The sequence below is a fragment of the Tauraco erythrolophus genome, chromosome 14 (genome assembly GCF_009769465.1).
Source record: "Tauraco erythrolophus isolate bTauEry1 chromosome 14, bTauEry1.pri, whole genome shotgun sequence".
NCBI classification, from domain to species: domain Eukaryota; kingdom Metazoa; phylum Chordata; class Aves; order Musophagiformes; family Musophagidae; genus Tauraco; species Tauraco erythrolophus.
Genome location: NC_141478.1, coordinates 23,439,685 through 23,467,677, shown reverse-complemented (window position 1 = coordinate 23,467,677; position 27,993 = coordinate 23,439,685). Strand labels below are relative to the sequence as shown.

The 27,993-nt window shown below is 53.5% G+C and overlaps 1 protein-coding gene across 1 annotated transcript; it reads left to right on the top strand.

The window, feature by feature from the left end:
* Window positions 1–192: 192 nt before the first annotated feature.
* Window positions 193–27,272, top strand: LOC104378076 (mucosa-associated lymphoid tissue lymphoma translocation protein 1). The gene is made up of 14 exons (XM_086620532.1): window positions 193–202; window positions 433–551; window positions 869–1,022; window positions 1,648–1,826; window positions 3,301–3,397; window positions 5,523–5,549; window positions 6,357–6,560; window positions 12,236–12,413; window positions 15,780–15,854; window positions 17,233–17,360; window positions 17,611–17,742; window positions 17,875–18,026; window positions 25,261–25,386; window positions 26,910–27,272. Exons 1-14 carry the CDS (start codon window positions 193–195, stop codon window positions 27,270–27,272), a joined length of 1,944 nt encoding a protein of 647 aa, XP_086476658.1.
* Window positions 27,273–27,993: the final 721 nt, after the last annotated feature.

Here is a 27,993-nt window from a genome sequence, read left to right as displayed (position 1 = left end):
CGCCGAGCCCGGCTCGCCCCGCCCCGGAGGCCGCCGGGCGAGCGGCCCCGCCGGACGCGCCCGAGCCGCCCCCCGAGCCCCCGGCGCTGCCGTCCCGCCCGCCGCAGGTGCTGCCGCCGCGTCCCCGGGAGAGGAGCCGCCGCGGGCCCGGCCGGCGGCCGCTGAGGCCGGGGAGGAGCCGCCGGCGGAGCGATGCAGGAGGGTGAGCGATCCCCGCGCCTGGCTGCCCGCCCGGCCGCGCCGCGGCAGACCGCCCCAAAAAGCCTCCGTGGCACCCCCTGGTCGCGGGGGGCCGAGCATCCCTGGTTTTCCAAATCTCCCTTCCTCCCCGGATGGGTGCCGCGGGGCTCCCCTTGCAGCCCGACGTGCCTGGCGGCCCGGTGGGAGCGAAGCCCTGGGTTGTTTCCACCTCCGTGTCCTGTTTCCCCGCAGCCATTGCCATCACCGAGCAGCCGGTCTCCGTCTCCGTCCCGGTGGGATACTCCTTCAGCCTGCGGTGCCGAGCGCGGGGACGCACGGCGCTGCAGTACCAGTGGTTCTGCCAGCACCAGGTAACGGTGGGAGCAGCGGCAGCTCTGGGTCTGGCACCAGGCTGGGTGATGGAGCTGGCCCTCTGCGGGCAGATCTGGGGGGAACCAGGGAGGGTAGAAGGACAGAGGGACAGGATGCGCGAGCACGCCGAGGGCTTCTGCAGATGTTGGGAGGGGGTGTGCAATGGAAAAGCTCCTTCTCCTGCATCCCTGTGGCTGGAGGAGGGAAGGAAACCAGGGATTTCCACTTTTCCTGCTCTTATGAGGGGCCTGCTGGTGCCTTCTGCTACCAGTGATGAGGGTGGACTCGCTGCCCACTGGCTGTGTTTTCCCTTTAGTCTATCTGCCGCCAGATTCCTGGTGCCACCAAGCAAGACTTGCCCATCATTGCGCAGCAGACCCAACTCTACACCTGCAGAATCAATGACCTCCACAAAAACGCCGTCTTCTCCGACTGGGTGAAGGTGGAGGTCCACCAGTGTGTTGCCAGAGGTACAAGCGTGTATTCTAGCTTTTCCCTATTTCATGCTTTGTGCAGACATTGCATACTCTCGCAATGGTGTTCGTTCGTGGCTCCCAGGGCTGTGTCCCCTCCCGGCTCAAAAATCGTAATAAAAAGGATTGCTCCAGCGACATGAGCCTGCAGGTCCAAGCCAGACCTCTTTGTCCATCCTCTGGATGGTTCAGGTCCCTGTTATGGTCCCAGTAACCCCCTGTCTGTATGTACCTGCGCCTCCTGCTGATCACTCGCCGTGGGTTTCCCAGAGTTACCAGGTGTTTGCCTGTTTGCGTTGGCCAGAGGGACTGGAAGAGGCAATCTGGCGATTTCAAAGCCAAACAAAAATAGCTCCGGGTGTGGTTGAGCTCAGCATGTTGACTGTGCCCTTGGCAGGAAAGGGTGAGGGTCAGGTTTGGGAAGCCAGAGGCTTTGGTGTGTCACTGACTGTCGTGGGTGAGCAGAAGGGGCAGCGGTGATGTCCTGTGGGATGGTATCTCTTGGTGCGGGTGGGAAAAGCTCACTTTTCTGGCAAAATGCAGAGTCCTACACGGGGGAAAAAATGACAGTTGTTTTCTGTCCTTGCGGGCAGGGGACCAATTCTGTGTTGCTGCTTTGCAGGACTGCCCCCTGGGCTCTGGCGAGGGGAACCTGTCATTGTCCTCAGCCCCACCGAGCAGCAGGTGGAGGTGGGGAAGCCGCTACAGCTGCAGTGTGCTGCCATGGGGGTCCCAGCCCCCTGCTACCAGTGGTACCGGAATGGAAACCTGCTGGAACACCAAAAGAAAAAAAAACTCGTGGTAATGTTGCCTTGGGATAGTTCAGAAACTTTGGCTGCTGAGGTGGGTGATGGGAGAAGCTCGTTGCTGGGCGGTGGGTCTGGGAGAGCCTCAGAAGCCTTGGAGAGACTGCTGGAAATTGTGTTATTGTCATCCTGGACGTGACAGGTGGCATCCATAAGCCTGGCTCGTATCTGTGTGTCCGGGCTTGGACGTGCTTTGATCTGTGTCATCAGGTGGATGCCAACAGAAGAAAGCAGCCTGTCCTTGCCTGTCCTCCCCGTCTCTGCGGCCCTGGAGAAGCAGCCTTGTGCTCGGCTGTCTTTCCCTGCCGTGTTGCAGGGTTGTGAGAAAGCACTCCACGTATCACCCATTGCTTTGATGGCTGACTGAAGGACTCGGGATGGAGAGGGAATACATTTTATGGGCTTCTTTCAGAGCTGTGGATGTTTCTCTAAGAAGTAACCGATTCATAGATGCGTCAAGGGCTCTTGGCATGTCTCTTGTGCCTTTTTGCAGCCGTGGCACAAGAACTGCTATTCTTTGTCTGCACGGGGGACTGTGGAGTGCTGTCTGCCTGCAGGAGAGCTAGGAGGAAAAGTGGCTCATGCCAGCAGAAAAAAGTCAGGGAGGCAGCAAAAGGTCTGGGTTTATTTTGGGTCACTGGCTGAATGTAAATCAGTGCTGTCTTCTTGATGCAAGAAAGGCAGGTTTCCTTCTGGGGCATCACAAGGGTGATGAAGACAAGAGATCCAATCTCTTCTCAGTAGTGGTAGGTGATATTATAGGGGACAGTGGCCTCAGACTGTACTTTAACAGTGAACTTCAGGCTGGGGATTAGGAAGAGGAAGAGGCTCTTCATTTGGAGGTGGGTGGTGCTACACTGGAGCCAGAAAGGCAGTGAGAGCTCTGTCCTTGGAGGTTTTCAGTACTCGGCTAGACAAAACCATGGCCAACCTGACCCAGTGGTGGCTTTAGTTGCTCTTTGAGCAGGAGCCTGGGCTGGAGAACCACAGAGGTCCTTGCCAGCTAGTACTGCTCTGGTTCTTGTGCCACGTCAAGAGAGCTGGATAAGAGTTGAAAACTTGCCAGAAGAGAGCAATGGGCAGGATCAGAAATCTAGAAAGTGTCACTGAAGAGGAAAAACAGGCAACCTTCTGGTGTTGGCCGTGCACCGTCCTCCCAGTGTGGCTCCTGGGGCCGAGTATGGCTATGGCACAGGTTTCGGGGGCTGCTGGAAAAGGAAGGGAGGGCATTTGGGCAGAGGATTCTCGCGCTGTCGAAGCTGGGGTGACCTTAGTACGTGGTCTTACTGAGCTTCGTAGACAAAAGTCATGGGAAATCTCGTAGCTTTGTGAGGCAAGGAATGAGGTCTCAGCAAACAGCAAGAAAAAAGACTTTTTATTCCAGGAACACGGATACCTTTGGCAGATACTGTTGCGGGCCCCACAAGCTTTCACCGTAAATAATGTGATTTTACTTTTGGTCTGTCTAGATCACCCACGCAAAGGTCAGTGACTCTGGCACGTACCTCTGCTGTGCCTCCAATAGGCATGGAGAGCACTGGACCAACGCCGTGGATATTCACATAGGTGAGCGGAGCCAACCCACGTCTGCTGTGCTGCAAAACACCTTTGAGCGTGAAAAGTAATTAGAGAGCAGGCAGGAATTTGGTGCTCTTGCCTGGAAGTGCCAGGCTGGTGAACAGGGAGCCCAGTGCTGGCATTTTACCCTGTGGCTCTCTCTGTGCAGGGGCAACTGGGCTCCGGGGCGTGGGATTAGGGGAAGTAATATGTGTGGCTGTGACACTTGCCCCTTCCCCTGGCTTAGACAGATCTTGCATGCTTTTATGAACACAAAAAAAAAAAAAAAAAGCCAACAGTTTTAAATACCACTTCTGCAGGGAGCCGAAGGTAAGGCACTTGAGAGTGGAAACGCAGCACGGGGCTCTGCAGGGAAGCTGGCGTGCCCTGGCAGCCCTGTGACGGCTGTCAGAGGAGCAGTTTCACACCCTGGGCATACTGGGTGCGATGATCTCAGCGGAACTGCGCAAGCCCTGCCGAGCGGCGGGCACAGGCACCCGTCAGACGGTGATAAATGGCATTCCTTGATAACGGCGTGCAGAGGTAGTGGGAGAAGCGGCGTCTGTAAAAGAAAAAAACCCCAAACCGCAGCGATCCGCTGTGCGGCGGTGCGAGATGCCGCCGGGCCCTGCCGTCTGTCGGAACCCCGCCGCGTCGGAGCAGGCTGAGCGCTCTCAGGTGCTCGCTGCAGGTTTTTTTGCCTGGCTGAGGTGCTGGTTTCACAACTTCCAGGCCAAATCGCCTCGGGGTCCTTTGCTAAAACTCCTTTCCAGCCTTACCGAGATGAAGCGATGCGCTCGGATGCACAGAGCTGGAGAGGATGGTGTTTATTTCGGGAAGGGTCGTGCCCCTCGGGCTGGCAGCCAGGCCTGATGCTGCGTGAGCTGGTGAATCCTGGGGAGAAGATGGGTCCCCAGTGCCTCGGGCATGCGCCGCCTTCGGCGTGACGGCTGCTTTGGCCCGTTGCCTTTGCCCTGCCGTGAGACAGGAATAGCACAGGCTGGCTTTGCTGGCTCTTTACTCCATCTAGAGATTTTTCCCTGCCATAAGCTTCTCATCTCGCCTTTTAGGCTGGCTTTAAAATTGCTCCAGGGCACAAATTGGTCCTGTGTAGCGAGAGAGCACGTTCCCTGCCTCCTTGCAGCTGGCAAAACAGCATCCAGGGGGTGACAGGCAGCGAGAAAGAGGCACAGGATTAGGTCTGGTTTAGAATGTTCTGGCTAGGTAGCTTTAACGTGCAACAAGCAGCTCTGTTAGAGGCAGCAAAGGATGAATGGGCTTGTTTTGATGGTTTCCCAGGCATCCCTGGAGCATTAGCAACACTGGTTCAGGTGCTAAAGATCTTCCAGACCCATGAGATTTATGCAATTAAAAATATGCTCTTAATTTCTTCTTTTAGAGCCTGTAGGGCTTTAGGGTTTTCTCCTGGGCTGGACTTTTTTATTATGTTCAATTTAAATAGGAAAAGCTGGAGCTGTTAGGGTAATGATTTGAAGAGGCTGGGAGCGCTCAGGCAGGGGAGCTGGTGAAAGTGAGTCACATTTGGGGTGGCTTTTCCGAGCTGGAACTGCTAAAAGACGGCGAAAGGCAAAGCAGGGTGGTGAAAGGCTCTGAAATACATCACCATGAAAAGCAAACAGTCAGCTTCCGCCGCGCTGAGCGCGCATGGGGAGAAGCTCTCTGCTTGGAAGCTCGTGTTGACCTTGAGCCGTTGTGTTTCCTTTGCTTTCACTGCGGCGAGGGAGCGGGCACGACAGCTCGGGCAGCGCAGCAGCCCAGGCAGGGCTGGTAAAAGCAGTGCAGACCTGCTGGTGGGTACGAGCTCCTCTGTGCTGGCACTCCTTCCCCTGGCCTACCCCTTCCCCGAGCTTTGCTTCCCAGCTGCACAGGATTTTATAAATCAGGTGGGATTTCATAAATCCTCCCAGAATCACCAGACCAATGTCTTTAAGGTTAGCAACAGGGCTATGAAGAACTTGCCTGAGGAGTGTTGCTTGTGTGGATGCTCCGGGGTGTTTGATCCAGCTTTGCATTGCCAGGGGCCATGGGAGCAAGTTTCAGACCTGCGACAGGAGCTGGCACTGGGGTGCTGGGTGCTGGGCACAGGCTTATCATTTCCCTCTTTCTTTTCCAGGTACGTGTCGCTCTGAAAAGTTTTTTGGTGAGTACTGTCATCTTTTCTTCCTGATCAGTTATTCCCTTAATTAAAAGCCAGGCTGCAGGGTGGATGGGAGGACAGGGCATAGGAATGCTTTTCCTGTAGAGACCGTTTCAAGCCTTTATGCCCACATTGTCACAGGCTCTGCGCTTCTGGGATCAGAGCTGCAGGGCATAGGATAAGTCCCATCCCCTGCCAAGCCCTGATCAGTCTCAGCAAGCGGAGTAAGAGTATTCCTAATGAGTTACCCTATCTCAACTTCCATGCCTGCCAGATGACTTTGTAAAGTCTTGTTCACATGACATCTTTTGCCTTCTTTGAGATATGTCCTCGGAACAGGGCAAAGCTCCTTGCTCCCCCCACTGCTGAGTGCCATAAATCTGGTTTTCCTACAGCGGGAGGTGGGGATAAGACGGAAGCGGAGCCTGGGGTTTCTCTCCTTCAGCCTTGTCAGGGAGAGGACCTCTTAGCCTGGCTCTGTGCATCCCCGTGCCAGGCACTGCTGGCTCACAAGACCCACGGTCACAGTAGGGCCGGTGCCGAGTAACCTCGGTAGCACAGATCCTCCTGCACTCCTGGGATTTTGCTTGTCAAGCGAAAACTTTTCAAGCCTTTCCTTCAAAATGATGGTTTGTGTATTTCGTCAGAGTGGCACAAAGGGCATTCTGGAGGGCGCTCCGGGCTTGTAGCAGCGTAGGGTCTATCCTTCCTGCCTAGGTGTAAAAAAGATTTCCCGTATCGTCACAGAAGGAGGTGAGACCTTGCCTCCTGCTGAGCGTTTACAGCTTTGTCACTTGGTGTTTCTTCCAGCCACAGGCAAGATAGCGCTTTTGGTGGGCAACAACTGCTACCAGCATCATCCCAACCTCATGGCTCCCGTCACGGATGTGTTTGAGCTGAGCCTTCTTCTGGAGCAGCTGGGCTTCCAGGTCGTCTCCCTTCTGGATCTGAACAAGGCTGAGATGGTGACAGCAGTCAGTCGGTTCCTGCAGCTCCTGGGGAAGGGAGTCTATGGTAAGACAAAGCCAGCCCAGTTACGTGCCAGTGCTGAACAGGCAGCAGCCGATGTGTGGGTAGCAGTGGTTGATGCCAGGGAGGAGCAGAGATCTGGCAATTTTCTGAATGGCTGTGGAATTAAAAGAGAAGAAATTGAACTTTCCTTTCGGGGAGGCAAGGAAGACCTGCAGCGCAGTCTGCAGCAGTGCCAGGTTTGGCAGAAGCCCCTAGATAAACGCCGTTCAGTTTTGGCCAGGATACAGGCAAAGTACGTGGTTCTCCATCATGTGGCTCACCTCCAACTCCAACAGCATGGTCTCATGGTGAGGTTTTGGGGAACCAGTGCTTCTGATCGCAAATGGGAGAAGGTCTTCTGATTTTGCCTTAGATAAGAAAATCAAGGAGACAAACTAGTGGAGGGTGTCCTGCCCATGGTAGGGGGGTTGGAACTAGATGGTCTTTGAGGTCCCTTCCAACCCAAAACCGTTCTATGATTCGACTGTCGATTGCCCCCACCACTCTCCTTTGTGAGCTGAGGAGCTCATTTTGAGCCATGACTGCTACAGCTGGCTGTGATTTCCTTGTTTCTCTTTCCTGATGGTCTAATTTGAGCCTCTGACAGCCTTTTTGCAGAAGCACATTCCCAACTGCAGATGACTTTGAGGTTGGGCTTCGAGCTGCTCGCACGCTATCCTCTGCAGGAAGTGTTCCTCAAAACACAAAACCAACCAGCAGATCTTGTGGGTCTTAAAGCAGGTGTTCAGGTTGGTGGTGAAAGTAGCTTCTTTGGGGTTTCTGAGGCTCTCTCAGCCTGAGGCATACCCTGAAAACACCTTGCAGATGTTTGGTTTTGGCTTCCAAGCCTTAACACGAGGCTTATCTCGCAGCTGCATGTCCTACCAGGACACTCAGGCCATGAAAGTCAGCGTGGGCCAGTCCCAGCCCGGCGCTCAGCGTGAGGTTTGGGGTTGTGCAGTGGACAGGGACACGGCCACAAGTGAAACGCTGCAAAGCCACCTTGTTCCGGGCAGCACTGACTCACTCGGTGGGGCTGAGCTGGCGGGGAAGGGCAGCAGGTGGTGGTTGCCGCTCCAGCCAAGCGTGTCATCTGATGGCAGCGTATTCCTGTGACTTCACTTGCAGCTTCCTTTTGTGGTTGCTGTCTGAAATCCCCTTGCATCTCAGGCTTTACCTCCTCTGCCTGGCCAGAGTCATCCCGGAGGGGCTGCTGTGCCTTTCCCAGAGCTCTGCCGTTCCTGCCCTCTGTCCCTGCATCGTGAGGACCAAACGCCGTTTTGCCCGTGACGCTTCCCTTGTTTTCTTAAGCACGGGAGAGAAAAAAGGTTTGGAAACAGCAAACCTTTCATGCTGTCATGCCTTATTTAAACTTCTAGTGCTTTTCTGCGTTCGCGGCCACCGATCCTTCCTGGCAAAATTGATTTTGTGCACTGGCAGGGAAAACATTAACAGCTGAGCTACTGAACCTTGATAAGCCTCAAGTGTTTGCTGGGCGTAGCCTGCTCCGGAGGCTGGTTTTCTTTACAGCTTTCTGAGCTGAGTGGCCTACTATTGTTTGGAGGCAGTGAACCCCAGCGCAGTCTGGCCCCAACAGCCTGATTGAGTTGAGGGCTCTTGCCATAACTGGTGGCATCCAGACCAATTGTTGGGTCGTTGGGTCGGTCTGCCTGCTGATTGCCCCAGGGTTTCTCCGTCTGAGAAAGTGTGCTGCCTCTGGCTGTGATGCATCTTCCAGCATTTCTTCAGCTGTTTTCCTTACATAAAATTAGAAGAACCAGGTGAAGTACAAATCATTGAAATTAACTTGTCTTGTTAATAAAAATGTGTATTTAGAGGAAGCTAACATCTCCTCCTAAACACCATGTATCAATTTGTCAAGGCACTAGCTCCAGGGTAAACATCTAGAACTGACCGAGAGGTTTAGGATTCGAGTAACTCATGTGCATGGGAAGATAGTGGTGACACAGCAGCTCCAGGCACAACCTAGGCAGCCCATTAAAACTTCAGAGACCCCAGGAGTGCCCATGGTAGCTGGTCCTGTACATCCACGTGCCTTATCTCAAACATGCACCTGCACAGAGGCATCCCGGTGCTTCTACCTGGCTTTTCTTGTGCGAGGAACCTCAAGGTGACATCTCCTGTGTAGCAACCACCACAGCTGAAGGCACAGAAGCTTTGTGTAGACGTATGGAATGAGGCAGGGAGCTTGGAGGAGAGAGCTGACTGGTGAAAGACTGTCCCTGGACTGAAGTGGGAGACTGGTGTAACACAGACACACCTGCCAGTGTGCCCGAGAAGCAGGGCCAGCTGTCTCCTGAAGTTTGACTCCAGCAGCAGAGATGCTGGGGCATTCATGCATCTTTCCACTGGTGCAGATCAGAAGAGACGACATAGCCATGTGGGTTAGTGTTTGAGCACGGTGCTTGTTGTTGCTCCTAGAGTTTTATTTAGCTTCAGGATGCTGATAAGAGCTGAAGAAGATGTGTCTGACCTTCCGAGGCCTCTTTCTTACTGTGGAGCTCTCTGGATGGCTGGCCCTCTCTTGCGTGCCCTTACTGACCTGTCTGTGATTTACAGTCCTACAGGGGTTGATGGAAAGGGACTTTGGAGTCATCAACACAAGGTCGGGGTTGGTTGTGGCTCTCCTTATCAGATCTTGAAGATGACCAGGCATGGAGCCCCCTATGTCTCCACCTGCCCATCCCAGCACTGCACCACCCTCCAGGGAAGTCTTTCCTCCTGTCAAAATGACCCTCCATGGGTTGATGCTCATTGCCCCATGTTGTATGGTCCTCACCAACAAGGAGAGTTGGGCTTTGTTGTCTTTGTAACTGCCCCTCCAAGAACTGTAGGCTGTTGTTAGACCTCCCTTCACCTCCACGTCTCCAGCCCAACCCAGCCCAGTTCCTTCCCCCTCTCTTCCCACGCCCTGTGCCACAAAATCTTGGTAGCCTTTGCTGGCCTTTTCCCAGCTTCTCCACCTTCCTCTCGGAACTGAGGTCCCTAAATGTAGACACAGGATCTAGGTGTGATCTACTCGGAGCCAAGGAGAGCAGTGACAGCTTCCCTGGCAGTCCTGCATCTCGTAGTGTAGCTCTGTCCCCAGTCAGTGCTGGCTCACCTCCAGCATGGTGGCCACTGGGACTCCAGACCCTTATCTCCAGACTCGCTGCTCAACCGGTGCTCAGCCCTGGGCAAAACGCTGCCTGGGGTTATCTGACCCTGTGCAGGGCTTTGTCCTTCTTATTATTAAACTTTCTCTGAGATTTGTCAAGCCCAGAGCAAAAACTGGCTTCAGTTTCAGGCACAGGGATGTGGTGGGGCTGCAGGGTCGAGGTGATCCAAAGGCTCCTCTAATTGACCGCGTGGAGGTGGTGACTCATCCGGTTGCTTTTCCTCCACATATTCTCTTAGAAAAGCTGCAGAGGATTTTTGAAGGCCCCAAAATCCCCTGAATGGTCTAATTATGCAACACTCAAGCAAACGAAGAAGCCCCCGGATGTTATTTCGAGTGTCCTAAAAAGTCCCGAGTCAAAAACGCAACGAGGGCAGAAAATGGCGAGTGAAACACTAGGAATATGCTGTCATGCCTTAATTAAGCCGCGTGCCGACATTTCCGGTGTTATAAGCAGTGCCTGGAGCTTCCCCTTTTTAATTTGGTGCTCAGAAGCTTGTCTCTGCTCAGCAGTTTTGACTCCCGAGATGTGGGAAGGGCGTCGGAATGTTAGTTCGGAATCAAAAACCCCCTTTTCCTTCTCCAGGCGAATGGGTGGCTTTCCTGTTCAGGAGGAGAGGTGAAGCCCAGGAGAGGTTTGCAGAGTTGCTCAGCTGATGTGAAACTCCCCATCTCTTTTGATTTGGACACGAGTCTTTGGTGTTTATGTAGCAGGGGGAGGACTTGATGGTTCAGGGTGCACAAAAAGACGTCGAAAGTTAGAATATTCAATGATTGAATTATTATTTGTGGGCTTTCCTGTAATGTTTCAGGTTTTTTCCAAGCGTCAGTGACGCTGCCTGGGAACGGATGTTGTCACCTCCCTTTCACGTACAGGAAGGGAGGCAGAGGGATGAAAACCATCTGTCCTTGATGACTTGGTGGGCCAAACCTGAAGTGCCTGCATCTGATTTTTCCAGAAGTCTTCCTATTTTATACTCTTTTATAGTCTCAGGAGAGTTTTTTGTGACTTTGATTTGCAAGTTTTGAAAGTTTAAAACTTCTGCAAATCGGAAGCCACCTTCTCTGGCTGGCAATCCACAAGAAGAGGAACCCCAACCTTGTGGGCACCTCCGAAAACAGCCGTTTGAGTAACTTTCCATTGTCGCCTGAGAATAGAAACCAAAAGTGACTTGAGGCTTTTTTTACTAGGAGATCATACTTTCCATCCTCCAGATGATGAGGTCATGCTTTCAGTCCTTCAGCAGCTGCCCCATTCACCGCATCCTTTGCAGCATCAGAGATCAAAGTGAGCGTCCCACGAAATGCAGGGACAGCATCAGTGGAGGAAAAATAGAGGAGAGGTCACTCGATGAAGCCTGGGCTTTGGCAGCAGATCTGACTGAAGAATTTCTCCTGCTTTTGCCTCTTGGCTGCTTGTTCCCGTTTCTGACCTCTCGTTCTGCGCTGCCCCTGAGTTGCGGTAGTGCGACTGTTTGCGTCACCGCGCAGAGCTGCTTTTGACCCATTTCAGTTCCGCAGGTTGGCTTTCACCAGCATCCTCCAGACAGTTGCACCGGTGCTGGGAAGGGGAGGCCAGCCGCTACGCAGCTTCCTTTTGGGATGATCCAGCCCACAAAGGCATCCCAGTGCAGAAGGAAACGCAGAGGTCGGAGAGAAGCACCAGCGTGGGCCGTGCTGAGCTCCTCAGTGCTGACTTTCCAAACTGGATGTCACCAAATGTTGCCTTCTCTTGTGAAGGCAGAAACCATTGTAAAGTTTCACGTGCTTAAGAGAAAAGCTCAAAACCAAAATTCTTGTTGAGTGTTGGACTTCTCACCAACACCTGGATGAGTCTGACTCCTCTCCCACTTTGCGGGGCTGCTGTCTGGTCTGAGATGGTTGAAGCATGTGGTCCATGTGTTCCAAACATCTGAAGAACTCATCTCTGTCTCTGTCTCATTTTTCATCAGCTTATGGGTGTGTAAACACAGGCAGACCTTTGAAAGCTGGAGAGTGTTTCCCATCACCTAATCCATTGCTAGTCTCTCCTCCAAAACTAGGAAGCTGAGGAGCTTCTCATTTAAGAGGCTGTAAATGTATTTTACATCATGGTAAAACATTTTATCTGTTGTCACATTCTTGCAAAGAGCTGATGATTAACCAAAACTTTGTACAAAGCTGGTGTTCAGCCCGGCAGTTGCCACCTTGGGTATGGTAGCAGAGATGGTTGTGGAAATGTGTAAACCCAGTGACTTTGGGGTCTCCTGATGAGCAGTGCTGGAAACCACAAGTACAGGAGAGCCTCTCAGGGCTGCTTCAAACTCTGCTGAAGGGAATGGACTGAAAAAGAGTCGAAATGGTGAGGTCAACATAGCTCCAGTTCCATGGGCGCTACTGGTCCAGGTCTGCCCTGAACCAGTATCCCTCAGAACAGGAGGTGGGAGGCACGGTCATGGGATGCTAGTTACATACCTGTGGGTTCACATGGTGGCTCATCCTCTCCTCTCCCTGTTCCCAGCTGTATTCTACTACGCTGGTCATGGGTACGAACAGTCGGGGAGGAACTACATGGTCCCTGTTGACGCTCCACAACCCTACGCCCCTGAGAACTGCATCAGCGTGCAGAGGATCCTCCAGAAGATGCAGCAGCAGCGAACAGCCCTGAACCTCATCCTGCTGGACACCTGCAGGAAATGGTAGGGTGCTCTTCCCTCTTCCTCGCCTGGGATGGGCAGAGTATGGCGTTTCAAGGGATCGGGGAAAACGGCTGCGAGCCTCAGCCCCTGCTTCAGTGGTGGCCTTCTGCACAGCCACCTAGGGTGTTCCCATGGATTGCTGGGGCCACGTCCCCTGTTGTGCTGCTGAGCCCAGGCCTCTGTCGAAGGTTATCAGAGTGTGTCATAACATCAGCAAGATTACCAGGTCTTGCAGGATCTCCTGGGAAGCTCAGTTGGCCATGTGGCAGGCCGTAGCAGCATCTCACTGACCTTGTGCTTTGGTGGTACGTGTTGCCCACGTGCTCAGGGTGGCACTGTTTAGCTCAACTCTCTTCTTCTGGCTATGTTTTTGTTAACATCTCAGTAAGTAGGTGCAATGTGATAGTGAAAATATTTTAAGCCATGCTACTTGGTTTTTGCCGGCCTTAAATGCTTCTGAAGTGGTCATGTTGTGAAGTGGGACCCAGGCTGCTGCTGAGGTCAGGGATCAGCTTTTTTCCCCTCGGTCTGTGAAAAGCCCATCATCCTTCCTTGGCCTGCAGATCTCCATCCTATAGTTTGTGGGCTGCAGAAAAGGACTACTTGCCCATTTTCAGCAGGGGTAGGTAGACTATTGCAGAGGAAGCTGTCATTAGCTTATTTATTTCAGCCTGCTGAGGCAGATTTACAGGTCAGAAAAGACCTGGAGGGCAATTGCAGAAAGGTCTCCCTCTTCCTTCCGTGGTTCCTGCACTAAGAACCAGAAAGACGACAGAGAATTTGATACCACTGCCCTGAAAGAGGTGCCAGCCCCTGGGAAGATGTTAAATCTTTGCTGCCTTTTAGCTGCAGAGGGAAGAACGCTCCCTTGGAATAGCGTACAAGCTGGCTGCGCCGGGACTTATCCTGCTGCCGCAGCTCCGAGTTGCCAGCGTCGCTGGAGCTTGCTGTCCCTTGGCACCTGCCCTGAACGCCCCGTAGCAAAGCGTCCCCTTCCTCCCTCTCGCTCATCACGGCTGCTGAGACAGAGCGAGCTGCTTCCCCGCACTGCCAGGTACCCCCCTGGCACACATGGCAGCACCTCGCTGCTCTTCACAGCACCATACCAGCTAGAGGACGGCTTGCAGATGAGCAAGAGCATGTGGCTCTCGTGGATGCACGGGTGGAGACGGGCTAGTGTGCCTCCGGGCTGCTGGTAGCCCATCCGAGGGCAGCGTGTGCTGAGGAGGCAGCGCGGTGACGTGGAGGCTGCACAGGGGTTGCCAACACCAACGGCAACAATCTGTAAACCAGCTTTTGAGCTGGTGTCTCCTCCTTGGTGTCGCCAGCGGTTTCTGCGCTCAGCGGAACCTTGAAATGGTGCTTTGGGAAAGGAGGCGATGTGAGATCTGCTGTGACGTTTAGGCATGGTTGGGCGGCTGTTTTCCTCTCTCCAAGATCTCACACGTCTTTCCTCCCCTTTCCTACAGCAAGCACAGCACTTGGTGCAGTAGGTGTTATCCCTGGGCTTGCGGGGGATTGCGGTAGAAGCTCTCTCCCGAGCTCATTTTTCTGGAGAAGCCCCCATTGCAGCTCAGCAGAGTTTGGATTTCATGGTTGCGTGTGTTTACACCGCTCCTTAAAACAGGGCTGCCGGGCCTCCTTCCCACGCCCTTGTGGTTCCACTGGTGCCGGGAGTCTGTCGACGGTTCGCTCAGCCGCGCGTGAACCGGGAGGAGCTGTGGCTGATCTCACCCGGAGTGTCTCTTCCCCCTGCATGTCGGCATCCGAAATGCCAAGGCGGTGAGAAACACGTCCTCCCTTGCCAAGGGGTAGCAGATGTTCAGCTTCAGCAGAGGAGGAACCAGGAGCACGGAGCCTGTGTGTAGCCTGTACATTTATGTGCTTATTTTGGGTGGGCGCGATTGCCTCTTCCAGGAATTCCGTGATTTATGAGGGTTTCTAGCATGTGCTGCTTAGGACAGCAGGACACCGTCTGCTGCCTGGGGTGCAGATCAGAACTGGGTTGCTTGAGATGTGCTATATAAATGAGACTGCCTGAAGCAGTGCTGCCATCTCCTCTGCTGTCAGGTCTCTCGCGGTGTTTGGCCATGGTCTGGAAGTGCTCCTGCTGAAGCTTGTCTTCTGCTGGGGCAGGGGACCACAGCCAGCATTTCCACTGCGTGGAGTTCCAGCCTTGCCAGAGCTGTGGATGCCTGCTGGTGCCATCACGAAGGGTTTGCACCAACTCGTGTCTGAGCAGCCTCAGGTGGGTGTCCTTAGCACGAGGACCACAGGACCTCAGCTTGTTTTGGGATCTCATGTCACATTTCTCCTCGGACTTGGAAGCCCGGATCTGTGCCCTCATTTTGGAACATCTGAGGGGGCAATAAACCTCTCTGCTCAATGTTCATATTTAGAAGCATATCTCCTTTTCCACATTTTCTCTTCTGCTCATCTTCGGAAAACTTACACAATCCAGATGAATGCTGCCATGAAACACCTCCAGATGGGGCCACCAGCAGTAGGTAACGTGCTGGGGGCTGGCGGTACAGCCGTCCCTTCTGCTCTCCTTAGCATGCCAGCTTCAGCCCCAGCAAGCTGTGCTGGAATCGAATAACGCCAAATAACACCTTCTCTGTGTCTGGCTCTTAGCCCCGTGCGACTGGGAACGGCTCCCAGTCACTGGTGTAAACTGGAGGCAGATGGTCCCCGCGCTGTTCAGTCTGGCTGCAGTTAGATGGGCAAGGCTTGACCATTAAGTGCAACCATGATATCTTTTTTGGTGGAAACAAGGACTGTCACCCCAGATCTACCTGATCTTGGAAATAAACAGGGTCTGTGCTCATCTGGGCTTTGAGTGTTGAGTGTTTGTCCTGATCCATCTCTAAGTGAGATCAGCTGTAGCATGCTGGGGCAGAAGGTTTGCTCATGGTCTGGAAGGGAGCTGTGGGGCACCCCAGACCCCAGGGACAGGCGGTTGAGCCATAGCCATGCAATGTGCTTTGGGGACAGTTGTCCCTTGGGCCACAGTGAACCCCTATGTGCTCTGCTCTGTGCTGCTGCCTGGATTTGTGACAATCCAGCATCGGGAGCGAGGAGGCATGGTTGCACCCACAGCTCCAGGCTCACTTGCAGCTCACCAGTGCAGATAGGGCAAAGCTGGCCCTATCTTCTCATTTTCCTATGGTTTGGGTTCTTCGTAAGACTCCTAACTTCAGCCTCCGTTGCTGCCCAAGTAATGTGGGTGGTTATATCTGACGTGAGGGTTGATCTTACTGCCGTCCATAGGAGATGGATTTGGTGGAGCACACGGGCTCTGTTCCCCCCAGGCACATGCTGACAGTTGTCCTCAACACTGACTCGTACTTTTGTCTCCTCTTCCAGGTACAACCCTGAGTGTGCCCTCTCCCAGGTACAGCCACTGGAGCCCTGGGGCAATACCGTTTATGGCTACGCCACGTAAGTGTACTTTGCCGTCCCCACACCGTGACACAGGACCGAATGCTGGCACACCTCTCTCTCCTCCCATCCCTTCATGCGTGGTGGCTTTGGAGGCCTGAGAGAGCTTTGCTCCTGTCTCCTCTGGCTCTCACCCTCCATCTCTAGCATTCCCCATTCAGACACTTCTTTTCTTCCTCCCGACATCGCTAGTGGCAGCCCGTGCATCAGTTACAGGTTGTAACAAAACCAGGCTGGATGTGAGGTGGCTGTGGTAAGCCCAAGCACAAGTCCAGGCTGGGCAGAGAATGGATTGAGAGCAGCCCTGAGGAAAAGGACTTGGGAGTGCTGGTGGATGAGAAGCTCAACATGAGCCGGCACCGTGCGCTGGCAGCCCAGAAAGCCAACCGTGTCCTGGCACCTCTGCACCCAGAGCAGCGTGGGCAGCAGGGCAAGGGAGGGGGTTCTGCCCCTCTGCTCTGCTCTCATGAGACCCCCCCTGCAGTGCTGCGTTCAGCTCTGGGGTCCCCAGCACGAGAAGGACATGGAGCTGCTGGAGCTGGTCCAGAGGAGGCCATGAAGTTGATGCGAGGGCTGGAGCACCTCTGCTCTGGAGACAGGCTGAGAGAGTTGGGGCTGTTCAGCCTGGAGAAGAGAAGGCTCCGGGGTGATCTTATTGCAGCCTTCCAGTACCTAAAGGGGGCCTACAGGAAAGCTGGAGAGGGACTTTGGACAAGGGTGTGTAGTGACAGGACAAGGGGCAATGGATTTAAACTGACAGAGGGGAGATTTAGATTAGATCTAAGGAAGAAATTTTTCACTCAGAGGGTGGTGAGGCACTGGAACAGCTTGTCCAGAGAGGTTGTGGATGTCCCATCCCTGGAAGTGTTCAAGGCCAGGTTGGATGAGGCTTTGGGCAACCTGGTGTAGTGGAGGGTGTCCCTGCCCATGGCAGCGGGGTTGGAACTGGATGATCTTTGAGGTCCCTTGCAACCCAAACCATTCCATGATTCTGTGATTCTATGCATGAAGGTGGCATCAGCTCCTGTAATCCGTCCTTCCGTGCCTGATTCCCAAGGCACACGTGCCAAGAACATGTCACCTGAAACGTCCTGAGATGAGGATGAGTGTTGATTACTGCTCCAGTGCCAGTTCCTCTGGCTTTTCAACTGCTGTCACACACTTAGGCTGTGCTCTCCTCTCCTGTCCCCTCCACTGCTTTTTCCCATCCCATGCCCTTCCCACCCTCTCCTGGGTCAGAACCAAGCACTTTACACCGTTGTGTGAGGAGCTAACTCGGACTCGGCCAGCAGAGTCTGGATGGAGTCAGCAAGCTCTGAGTCACCTCCAGGGCTTTGTTCTGTCGCAGAAAGGTGAGGACAAGTCCTTACTCTTGCAGGAGTGAAGACGCAGAAGCCTATGAGTTGCAGGATGGGGAATTCAGCTCTGGGATCTTCATGAAATATCTGAAGAAACATATTCTACAGGAGAAGAAGGTTACACACATGCTGGAGGATGTGTTAGAAGGTAAGAGATGGGCTAGAAACCACTTGCTCCAGTGGCAAGGGTGTGAAGAGATTATCAGCAGAAACCAAGTGGCTCCACATCACCCCATCCCAGCCATCCAGTCATCCCTAAAAACCAAATTGCAGGCCAGGCTCTTGTGCAAGCTTTTAGTAACCTGGCAGCAGTACCGAGATGTTAATGTACAGGTCTGAAAGGCAGGGTGATTAAGGAACCTGGAGTAACCCTTGCACCTCCAAAATCTCTTTCGCAGACATTGGCCAGGATCCCTTGGTCACTGGGAAGCAGGTGATGGAGATCAAACACACTCTGAAGGAAGCTCGGTCCCTGACAGACCCAGTCTGTCCCTCGGAAGCAGCTGTTGAGCGCTGGGGATGCTGCCGTGGTGAGCCAGGCAGGGCACGGGTGTGGGGGAAGAGAGGGCTGGGGGTCCCCGTGCCCCTCAGGGCCACCGGTCTGCGGGGAGGCGTTGGTGGGACCCTCCGAGGAGCTGACCCCGCGGCGCTTTCCCTTCCAGAGCCGGTGAGCAAAACGGTGACCTTCCCCTGCGGAGCACGGGTGGAGCTCCGCTTCCACCGGCTCTTCTCCAACGTGATGTCCGTGTGTGCCAAGTTGCAGCCCCCTCCAGCCCATGTCGCTGATGCCCGTCTCCTGCTCTGCCGGCCCGCCGTGAGTCCTCCAGCAGAGACGCTGCTCCCCTTCCCCTTGATTCCTGCGGGGCTCCTTTCCCTGGGGCAGAGGAGGGAGGAGGGTTATGGTGAGCCCCAGGGGTCCCGAGGGCTGGGAAAGGCTGAACCCACGTGGAAGAGGATCTCCTTCTTTGCCACCTCTGATGCAAACGATCCTCTCTGCAAACACCTCTTTGAGTGCTCCTTCCACAGACCGCCTGCTTCGCTCCTAACGCATCGCGAAACAGATTTGGTGCCTTTAACCAGTTACTCCTCGCACCGATTTCTGGCCTGCCTGATGACATTATTGCATTTTGTCTGGTTGGGATGGAGAGCCTCTCTGGTTTCTGTGTTTGGAAGCAGATCTGTCTTTTTGAATAACGCCTCGTTAGCCCACTGTGCTAATAGATTTTAATGCAACGATATATCCTCCTCTACTTGTTGCTGGTGGAGCTGTAGCAGCTTCCTTGCACCCTTTTTCACGCCTTTCCTAACAGACCATGTCCCCAGAGTGGTCTTTCTTGGTGGTCTCCGTGCCACCTCTAAGAATTTCATTTGCTGCTCCTTTTTGCTAACCATCTTCCTCATTCTCTATAGTCCTTTGGCTGAAGCGTAGCGTGACTGTGGTGGATTTTTCGGCCCTTGTTGCTCGTGGAGGGAACGCTGCCCCTAAGTACGTTGTGGTCACTGATGCAGAGTGGTGCGTCCAGCGGGAGATCTGGAGCCTGGTCCTGCCTGTTACCAAGCCGGAGCATCGTTTTCCCTCGTGAGCTCCCCAACCATGCATGAAAATCCTGTGGGTCCATGTGTGTCTGCACGTGTTTGTGTGCATCCATCCCACGTCAGCGACTGTGGGCAAAAGGAGACCCAGCTGCTTGCTCCTGCATTCAGGAGGGATTGAGGAGACCAAAAAAGGGGCCCCAGTAGAGCCAGGGTGGTAGGACAGGGACGTCCTCATCCCTGTCCTGCTCCACAGCAGTGCTAGCTCACACTGACCTCCAGTGGTGTCTGCTGATGTGGTGGCACATCATCCCACCGGATTGCAATTCATCTGCTCCACGTTAGACATCCACAGCAAGGCCACCCACTGTCACCTGTGGGACAGCAGAGAGGTGCACAGGGGTCTGCAGGAGGGCACCTGGCTTTTTTCGGGATCTGGGCAAGCTGACTGTGTCCTCACCATGCCAGCCCTCCTCAGAGATGCTGAGGGGAGCTGGGGGACCATCTGAGCCACACTTGCATTGCTGAGACGCAGGAGCTGGCGGCTGAAGGCCAACAAAACCAGGCTGGATGTGAAGTGCCTGTGGTAAGCCCTGCAGAATGAACCCAGGGAGCCGTTTGGTTGAGGAAATGGTAGTTTTGCCACCATTTGCCACGTTCTGCTTATCAAAGCGACTTAAGCAGAGAGCCTGGGCTTGCTGTAGGGCTTGCCAGAGATAATTGTGATGGGATTTTCTAGCATTGATCCATTTCCTTTAGTTGTCCAGTGTTCTTTCCCATCCTGTGTCTTACCTGGCTTGCGTTTTTCTGTGACAAGCACTGCCTTCAGAGAGAGGCTGCTGTAGGACATACGTAGAAAGGAGAGCTGAGAGCTCTCCTTAGCTGAGAGCTAAGACATTCCCATTTTTTTTACTCTGTACTGTTTAAATGCTTCCTTTTTAAAAACTTTTATGTTGGATCTTCTTGTTCTCAAGTCACTTGATATGGAGCTGTTTGACTTAGTGGCCTCTCCAGTCACCCTTTCCCCAATTTATTTAGAATATCTGAAACTCTGGGCCAGCCAAAACTCTGGCCTTGCCAATTCCTGGACATCATCTTCATTAGAAAAATGCATTCCACCATGAGGTAATGTTTATAAATAATTATGAATTGGAAAAAAAAAATTTAGAAAATCCTTTTCTCCATTTCCTGACTCCTACACAGACAGACATGATAAAGGAGACTAATGGAAGGAAATACTTGCCTGCATGCATTGTAATTAGATTGTGGAAGTCATTGGCACAGGAGGCTATCGAGGCTGGGAATTAGCAGAGTGCAGATACTTGTGGATAATGAGTTGTCATCTGAGGGGCTTTGAATCTCAGGTGTCAGGGCTTCAACTGATCCCTTGAGATTAAGTGCCTCCTTGCCCGGGTGAATGTCTTGAAGGTCACTGGGCTAGAGAGCCGTGTTCCTGTGGAACACGGTCCTGGAGAGACAAGAGGTCCAGGAGAGCTGGTGGATTTTCAAGGGTCCTGATGAACAGGGATTCAAGAACAGGCAAAAGGAGGCATGTACGGACGTGCCGGGGGCTCCTGACTGAGCTCACACGTGAAAAGGAGGTGTGCAAGAGGTAGAAGCCAGGGCAGGTGATGTAGGAGGACTATAGAGACGTGGTTCAAGTACATAAGCATGGGGTTAGGAAAGCCAAAACCCATCTGGCACTGAATTTGGTGGCAACAAGAAAGACTCCTACAAGTATATCAGCAGCAAAGGGAAAGCAAGAAGAAATATGGGCCCACTGCTAAATGGGGCAGGGTCCCTGGTGGCACAGGGCATGCAAAAGGCTGGGGTACTTGATGCCTTCTTCATCTTGGTCTTCACCGATCAGACCAGCCTTCAGGCCTCCCAGTCCCCTGAGACCAGGGGGAATGCCTGGAGCAAGGAAGACTTACACTCAGTGGAGGAGGACCACCAGGTCAGAGCGCTTAAACAAACTGGCTATTCACAAATCTATGAGACCTGACAGGGTGCACCCATGAGTGCTGAGGGAGCTGGTGATGAGTCTGCGAGGCCACTCTCCATCAGCTGATGGCGGCCTTCCTGAGGCTTGGAAGAAAGCCGGTGTGACTCCTGCCTTCCAGAAGGGCAAGAGCAAAGATCTGGGAAGCTACACATGGGTCAACCTCACCTTGATCCTTGGAAAGGTGATGGAGCCAATAATCCCTGAAGCCGTTTCCAAACACAGCAAGGACAAGAAGATGACAGGGAGCAGTGCGCATAAATTATTGGAACGGGCTGCCCAGGGAGGTGGTGGAGTCCCCATCCCTGGAGGTGTTTAAAAACCGTGTGGGTTTGGTGTTGAGCAACATGGTTTAGGGACCCTGACAGTGCAGGGTGAATGGTTGGACTCGATGATCTTCAAGGTGTCTTCCAACCAGACGATTCTGTGATTCTGTGATTACAAAGGGGAAGCCATGCCTGATAACCCAATAGCCTTCTGCGTCGAAATGACTATCTCGGTGGGAGAGGGGAGAACAGTGAATATTGTTTATCTTGATTTAGCAGGGCTTTCGACACCCTCATAGACAAGCTGATGAGATAACAGACTAGATAAGTAGATGGTGAAGTGGACTGAAAACTGGCTCAACTGCCAGGCTCGAAAGGTTGTGATCAATGGCATGAAGTCCAGCTAGAAGCCGCTAATGGGGAGCCCCAAGCATCAGTACTGGGGCTAGTACTGGTTTACATCGTTTTCATTAATGATCTGGATGATGGGGCAGAGCATACTCTCAGCAAGGTTGCCGCTCACACAAAACTGGGAGGAGGGGCTGATGCACCAGAGGGTTGTGCTGACACCCAGAGGGACATGGACAGGCTGGAGAAATGGACCAACAGGAATCTTATGAAGTTCAACAAGGGGAACGGCAAAGTCCTGCATCTGAGGAGGAATAACCCCATGTAGAGGCACCGCTGGGGGTCAACAGGCTGGAAATCAACTTGGCAGAAAAGGCCCTCGGGGTCCTGGTAGACACCAAGCTGACCATGAGCCAGCAGTGTGCCTGCACAGTAAAGAAGGCGAAAGGGATGCTGGGCTGCATTAGGAGGAGTGCTGCCGGCGCGTCGAGGGAGGTGATCTGTCCCCTCTGCTCAGCACTGGTGAGGCCACATCTGGAGAGCCGTGTCCAGTTCCGGGCTCCTCAGTACAAGAGAGACATGGACGTACTGGAGAGAGTCCAGCAAGGGGCCATGAAGATGACGAAGGGGCTGAAGCCTCTCTCCTATGAGGAAAGGCTGAGAGTGCTGGGACTGCTCAGCCCGGAGTAGAGAAGGCTCAGGAGGATCTCACCAAGGTCTATAAGTACCTGCAGGGTGGGTGCAAAGAGGACGGAGCCCGGCTCTTCTCAGTGGTCCCCGGTGCCAGGACCAGAGGCAATGGGCACAAACTGGAACACAGGAAATTCCATTTAAAACTAAGAGAAGACGTCCCTACTTTGAGGATGATTGAATATGTTGTTTCTTTCGGAAAACCGGAGCTGTGGGATTGTTTTTTATTTTCCCTAGTGACCTCAGTAGCATGCACTTACTAAATACACAGATGCTGTAACGCCGGGCGTCTCGGCAAGGTGCTAAAAGGCAGGGTTGGATTTGAGAAGGATTTGGATGGCCTGGCGATGCAATCCGAGGCCAAGGCTGTTACTGAGCAGATGCAAGTTCCTGCACGTGGGCAGGAATAAGCAGTAGCGTAAGCGTGGGATGGGAAACGAGTGGGGTACCAGTTCTGGTCAAAGTCCACCCCAGCTGGTGCAACAACAGCAGGGCAGAAAGCTGTGCCAAGGTTGCTAAAACGAGAGCTCTGATATTTGTGGGAGATCCTCTCTGGCTCTCCTCACTGTTGCTGAGGCTGGAGCACTGGGTCCAGTTTTGATTCCATGCTTCATGGAAAAAAGTGTGCCAACTAGAGCACATCCAAAGTAATGAAGGAGCAAGAGAATTTTGGTTTAGGCAAGAAAAGCAAAAATAGGTGGATAGGGGGCCTTCAGATATATAAAAGGTTGTTTCCAGCGTGGAAGGAAGTCATGGTTTGAATTGCAGTAAGGAAGATCCAGAGTGGACATGACATTTTCGTGGAAAAAAGAGTGAATATCTGGGAGAGGTTTTGCCTAAGGGTGTCGCAGATTCACCACCCATATGGGTCCCTTAGAGCACATGGACATGCATCTGTCAGGTGTGACGTGTGTCACCAAATCTGTGTTATGTGGGCCACATGATGCCTTTGGTCCCTTCTCCTTTAGGGTCCGTATCCCGGTGGTGAAGGTCCTGGCCTCAGGAATAGGACGCAGGCTCGACTTTGTGTGCAGAAGCAAGTCGGCAGCACATGGCTGGCTGTCGAATCCAAAAATCATTTAATGATGCAGTCATTTAATCAGCTAATCTCTCGAGCTGCTGAGAGATGCCCCCTATGTGGACGCCCGAAGGGACTTTGGGAATTTCCCCGCAGCGCTGAGCATTTGCTCCTTCACTTCAGGATGACCCCGGGTCTGTGGTAGGTAGAAACGGCACGTCTGTTTTGGATGTTCAGTGCTTGGCACTGGCTTCATCTCATCCGAGGAGGCTGTGTGGAGCCACTCTTGGAGAGGTTGCAGGTGTGAGGGTGCACCTGGGGAAGGCAGGGCTGCAGAAGTCAAAAGACAACGTGCGGAAACAGCAATGACATGGCTACGGAGAAGGCTGGAGGAGAGCGCTACGGTATCATCAGATACAGGGCAGAGAGGAGACTAGTGGTGGGGTGACTGTGAGGAGGACTTCTGGCCATGAACTCTTTTCCTCCTGTTGATTAAGATACCATGGGTATCCCAGAGAAGTTGCCCAGAGAAGCTGTGGCTGCCCCATCCCTGGAAGTGTTCAAGGCCAGGTTGGATGAGGCTTTGGGCAACCTGGTGTAGTGGAGGGTGTCCCTGCCCATGGCAGGGGGATTGGAACTAGATGATCTTTGAGGTCCCTTCCAACCCAAACCATTCTATGATTCTATGATTCTACAAGTCCAGCAGGGTTCAAAAATAACTTGGACACCTGCATAAGAGTCCATAAAGGCTATTGAAAGTGTGGACACCACCTTTGACTCAGAAAGTCACCGATTTTCCCATCGCAGGAGGCTGGCAGGGTAGGATCACCCTGGGCAGGGCTAGTGGTCCTTCCTTAATCACGTACTGGAGGATGGAGCTGGCTGGACGCAGTAGGACCACTCCGCTCCTTTTTTTGCAGTCCTCCTGCCAAAGCCCTGGGTGAGTGGCATCCAGGCTGATCTGCTTTGTGTCTCTCTCTTTGGTCTCCAGGTTTAGTTTAACACGGCTGCTGAGCTCAGCATAGCAGTGAGGGCATCAGGGTGGCTGGAGCAGGTACCTGTGCCATGAGGTAGGGCAGGAGAGCACAGTGTTCCTTGCAGCCTGTCTCCTGTTTCAGGCTGCCTCCAATGGACCTACTGGATCAGCAGTGGTGTTTCCTCCTGTGCTGCCAGCCTTGCAAGCGGGGCTGACCCTGATGCCTGCAGATCCCAGCCAGCATTTAAGATCCAACGTTTTAGCTTCTACCCCCAATATCTCATAGGAAGTGGTTCAGGGAACGTCTTTAAAGCTCCCAGAGCTTCTCTAACCTCTGCCTCTCTGTGACATCCTAACAGCCTCTTTCATCACTCGGTGCAACTTTTCCTGCCAACAGCAAGAAAGTTTTACAAGGGTCAGACCCTCCTTACGTGCCACTGGCTTTACGTGTGGCTGCAGTGAGCCCACCCGGGCTGCTCAGCTCCCGTGGCCAAAGCCAGGCTGGCACATTCTGGCATTGGCCAAGGCAGCTCGGCAGGATCGGGCCGTGGGAGCTGACGGAGCCAGCTGGCAGAGGGAAGCGTCTTTGCATGGAAGGGGCTGGTGGACTGTGGGCTGTCACCCATCCTAGAGGGCTCAGATCCAAAGCAAGATGCTGTTTCATAAGGCACACGTTCCCTTGTCGGTTCTTGTGCTATTCGCAGCTCCAAGATAGTGCCGTTCCTGAGGAGGATCTCGCAGAGACGGAGCTGTTTTGGATAAGTTTGAGTAACTGAGCAAGAATTGACAGTTCTGTAGATGGTGGGGGGCACAAATCAGAGCTTCCTCCACCTATGCCCTCGGAAAACTTGCTCCCTCCTGAACACGCCGCTTGTGCTACAGGTGGTCGTGATACCAGCTGTTGCTGCTGTCTACACTGCTGGAAATGCCATTATATCACAGTTTTCCTGGTAGACGCCCTCAGGGAACGTTTAGCTAGGTCTTCCCATTGATATGCACAAGGCCAGTGTGTAAGATCTCTGTATGTCTGTTGCTTGCACTCTGTAGTACTTCCACGAAGGTATGCAGCATTTCCACCAAAGTGTCAAGGGCACGGGCCAGCCCCGGGCATCACTGTGTTCAGAGAAGCACTTGCATGTTTGATGGGCAGTTGTGTCTCCATGCCCAGTGTGATGTTGAAATTTCCTTGTGTTTCCTCTTGTTTTCCTGACCCAGGAGATGGACCATGCAGCCACCTTGAAAGAGAGCCACCTGGACCAGATGGAGTCTCTGCTCTCGTCTGTGTGCAAGCGGGAGGAGCTGGACTGCGTGTTCCAGCTCTGTGGACTCCAGAAAATTCAGGTAGAGAACTGTCAAGTGCAAATCTCCACGGTTCTCCTGCAGCCTCACATATCTGGTACTCCCCATTCCCACTGGCTTGAGCTGGATGTGTCCCACTGACCATGTGTCTTGTGACTCCATACGGATGATGCCTGGGATGCCTGTGTCAGTGTAACATCCAGATTGATGGTAGAGGAGCTTGTTGTTCTTCAAGGCACAAAAGCAATCCCCTTCCTCTCAATTTGCTCTGTCCTTCCATGCTGCCGGGCCAGGGAGGCTGTTCTGTGCCTGTATGAGCCTAGGGGAGATCAGACGAGCCCAAATATTTCAGCTAAAGGATGTCTCCCTAGGCTGTGTGCTTGCCTAAGAGATGTGCTCACAGGCTGGCCGGGATCTTGAGCAGCAGGAGGGTTTATCTCCTGCTGTCAGGGTGACACTACCAAGCCCGATCCAAGCTATGCCTCTTTGGCACACTTCAAAAGACTCTTGAACTATTTAAAGACCATGAAAGAGGCAGAATTGCTAGTCCTCTGGCTTGTCTCTTCCAGCAGATTATCTCTCCCCAAATAGCAGTGTGCACCTTGTTTCTCATTCATTTTTTTTCATCCCTCTAACACCCAGCCAGTGGATCTTGCCAGCTGCTTATCTGCTGTGCTCCATGGAGGCTCACACTGAACATTGCTCTCAAGCTGCTGCCTGGGTCTGCCTACAAGGAGCTCCGTTTGCTGAGCGTGTGATGTGCCTTGGCATATGGCAGCTCTTTCAGTTCTTGATTGTTCCTGGAGCTCTTTTCTGAACTCCTCCCAGGCGTTCAGCATTGCTTTTAAGAGCAGACGTGAGGCCTGGACCCTGCATTGCCTGCCAAAAATCTTCTTCGTGCTCCGTTATACATCTCCCTGCTTTGTACAGCCAGACGTCTCAGGCACAGCCCCATGCCAGGGGTTCATGTTCAGGGATTTAGCTGCCATGAATATGGTTATTTTCTTCACCATCTTTTATAAAAATGTAAAATCGTGCTAGACTGTGAACGGATCCCTGCGGAGCGCTCCTGTTTACAACTTTTACTGTGCGATGTGTGTTTTATTTAAGGGGTTCATACCCCTTCCCCAGCATGCTTTCCTCTTGCGCGTGCAGCAGTCCCATGCCGTGGCCGGGATGGATGCCGTGCCGTTCCTCACGTGGCTGCAGCTTGCCTGGATGCAGTACCTCCCCTCTCCTGTTCCCCTGTGCCAGCACCGGGGGGGGTGATGCTCTCGGTGACAGTGCCCTGACGGGGCTGATGAGGTCTCAAATGACGTGGCCTGATTTCAGGAGAAATCCTGAAATTCAGAAACTGTGGCTCGGGCCCTCAAACGTCACGAGCGTACGTAACAGCTCGTTTTCTCTGGCAGTGGCATTGCCCCATCACGCCACAGCATGGGGCTGTGAGCCCGCGGAACAGCCAGCCCAGTCTGTCCTTTTTGTTGGCAGCGGCAACAGTGAAAAGCTCCGCTTCGGGTCTTCAGTCTCCCATTCACTTTGCGTCCTTTGCTCTTCCCTTCCAGAGGGATGTGGTCCTGCAGTTGGATTTACATTACAACAAGCTGAGCACGAAGCAGAGGACTTGTGAAAGCCTGCAGACAACCCTCCAGAAGTCTCTGCTGGGGCAGTTTTTCAGCCAGGGGGATTACTCCCAGCCCGGCCACCAGAGAACTCCTGCCTGCGCGGGCAGCGCGTGCCTCCGGGATGCATCGGCGCTGAGCACGGACCCGAAGGGGCCAGCGTCCCTGCGGACAGGCTCTGGCCACAGCTTGCCCAGCAGCAACCCGTCCCACTCCAGCAGCGAGCCGGAGGAGAACGACGAGAGCGACCTGAGCGAGCTCTGCTCAGCACTGCTCCGGGCTGGCCCGGGGCAGGAGTACCCCTGATCCTGGCGTGCCCAGCCTTGGGAACTGCTATTTTTAGTAGAGGCAACAGTTATTCGAGTGCTAAATACACCAGAATCCGTCAGCTCCTTTCCAGCCTCGGCGACCGTCCTGTCCAAATGAGGCCAAGGCTGCTTTTTCGGAAAGGCTTCTCCCATCTGTGCCCTGGGGCATGTGGGGCCTGAAGCTCGCTGGAAATAACCCGTCCCGTGGGAGCAGTCGGAATCAGCGAGGAGTCATCGTCATGTCTGGTGGAGGACAGGGCCACCCAACCAGTCATAGGATTTCCAGGCAAAACTCGACAGCGCCTAAAGTCAAGATGTTTTCTGCAAATTAGGCTTTGCCTGGAAGCAGATGTTCCAGCATTAAAGGTGTTGAGAAACCCCTAACCACTACAGACCCGTGCTACAGCAGCGGCACGGCGTCCAAACCCAGCCCCAGCTGCTGACTGTCCTCTGTCACACCTGTGCAGGGTACACGGGGCTCCAGCAGGGGACCCAGGTCAAGCCGTGTGAACGCGTGAGCTCTGCCCGGGGGCCACAGCGTGCTTTTCTGTCCTTGTGAGTCCTGCCTGTGTCAAAGCAGGTTTTAAGTTATGCATTTATCTATTTCTAAAGCATGTATTTATACTCGGGGCAAGACAATCGCTCGCCAGGAAAAGGAAGGTCAGATGTACCTGGTGTAGTGGAGGGTGTCCCTGCCCATGGCAGGGGGGTTGGAACTG

Coding starts and splice junctions, on each gene's coding strand:
- LOC104378076 (XM_086620532.1), top strand. Junction 1,023..1,647: donor CCACCAGTGTGTTGCCAGAG/GTACAAGCGTGT, acceptor GCTGCTTTGCAG/GACTGCCCCCTGGGCTCTGG. Junction 1,827..3,300: donor AAAAGAAAAAAAAACTCGTG/GTAATGTTGCCT, acceptor TGGTCTGTCTAG/ATCACCCACGCAAAGGTCAG.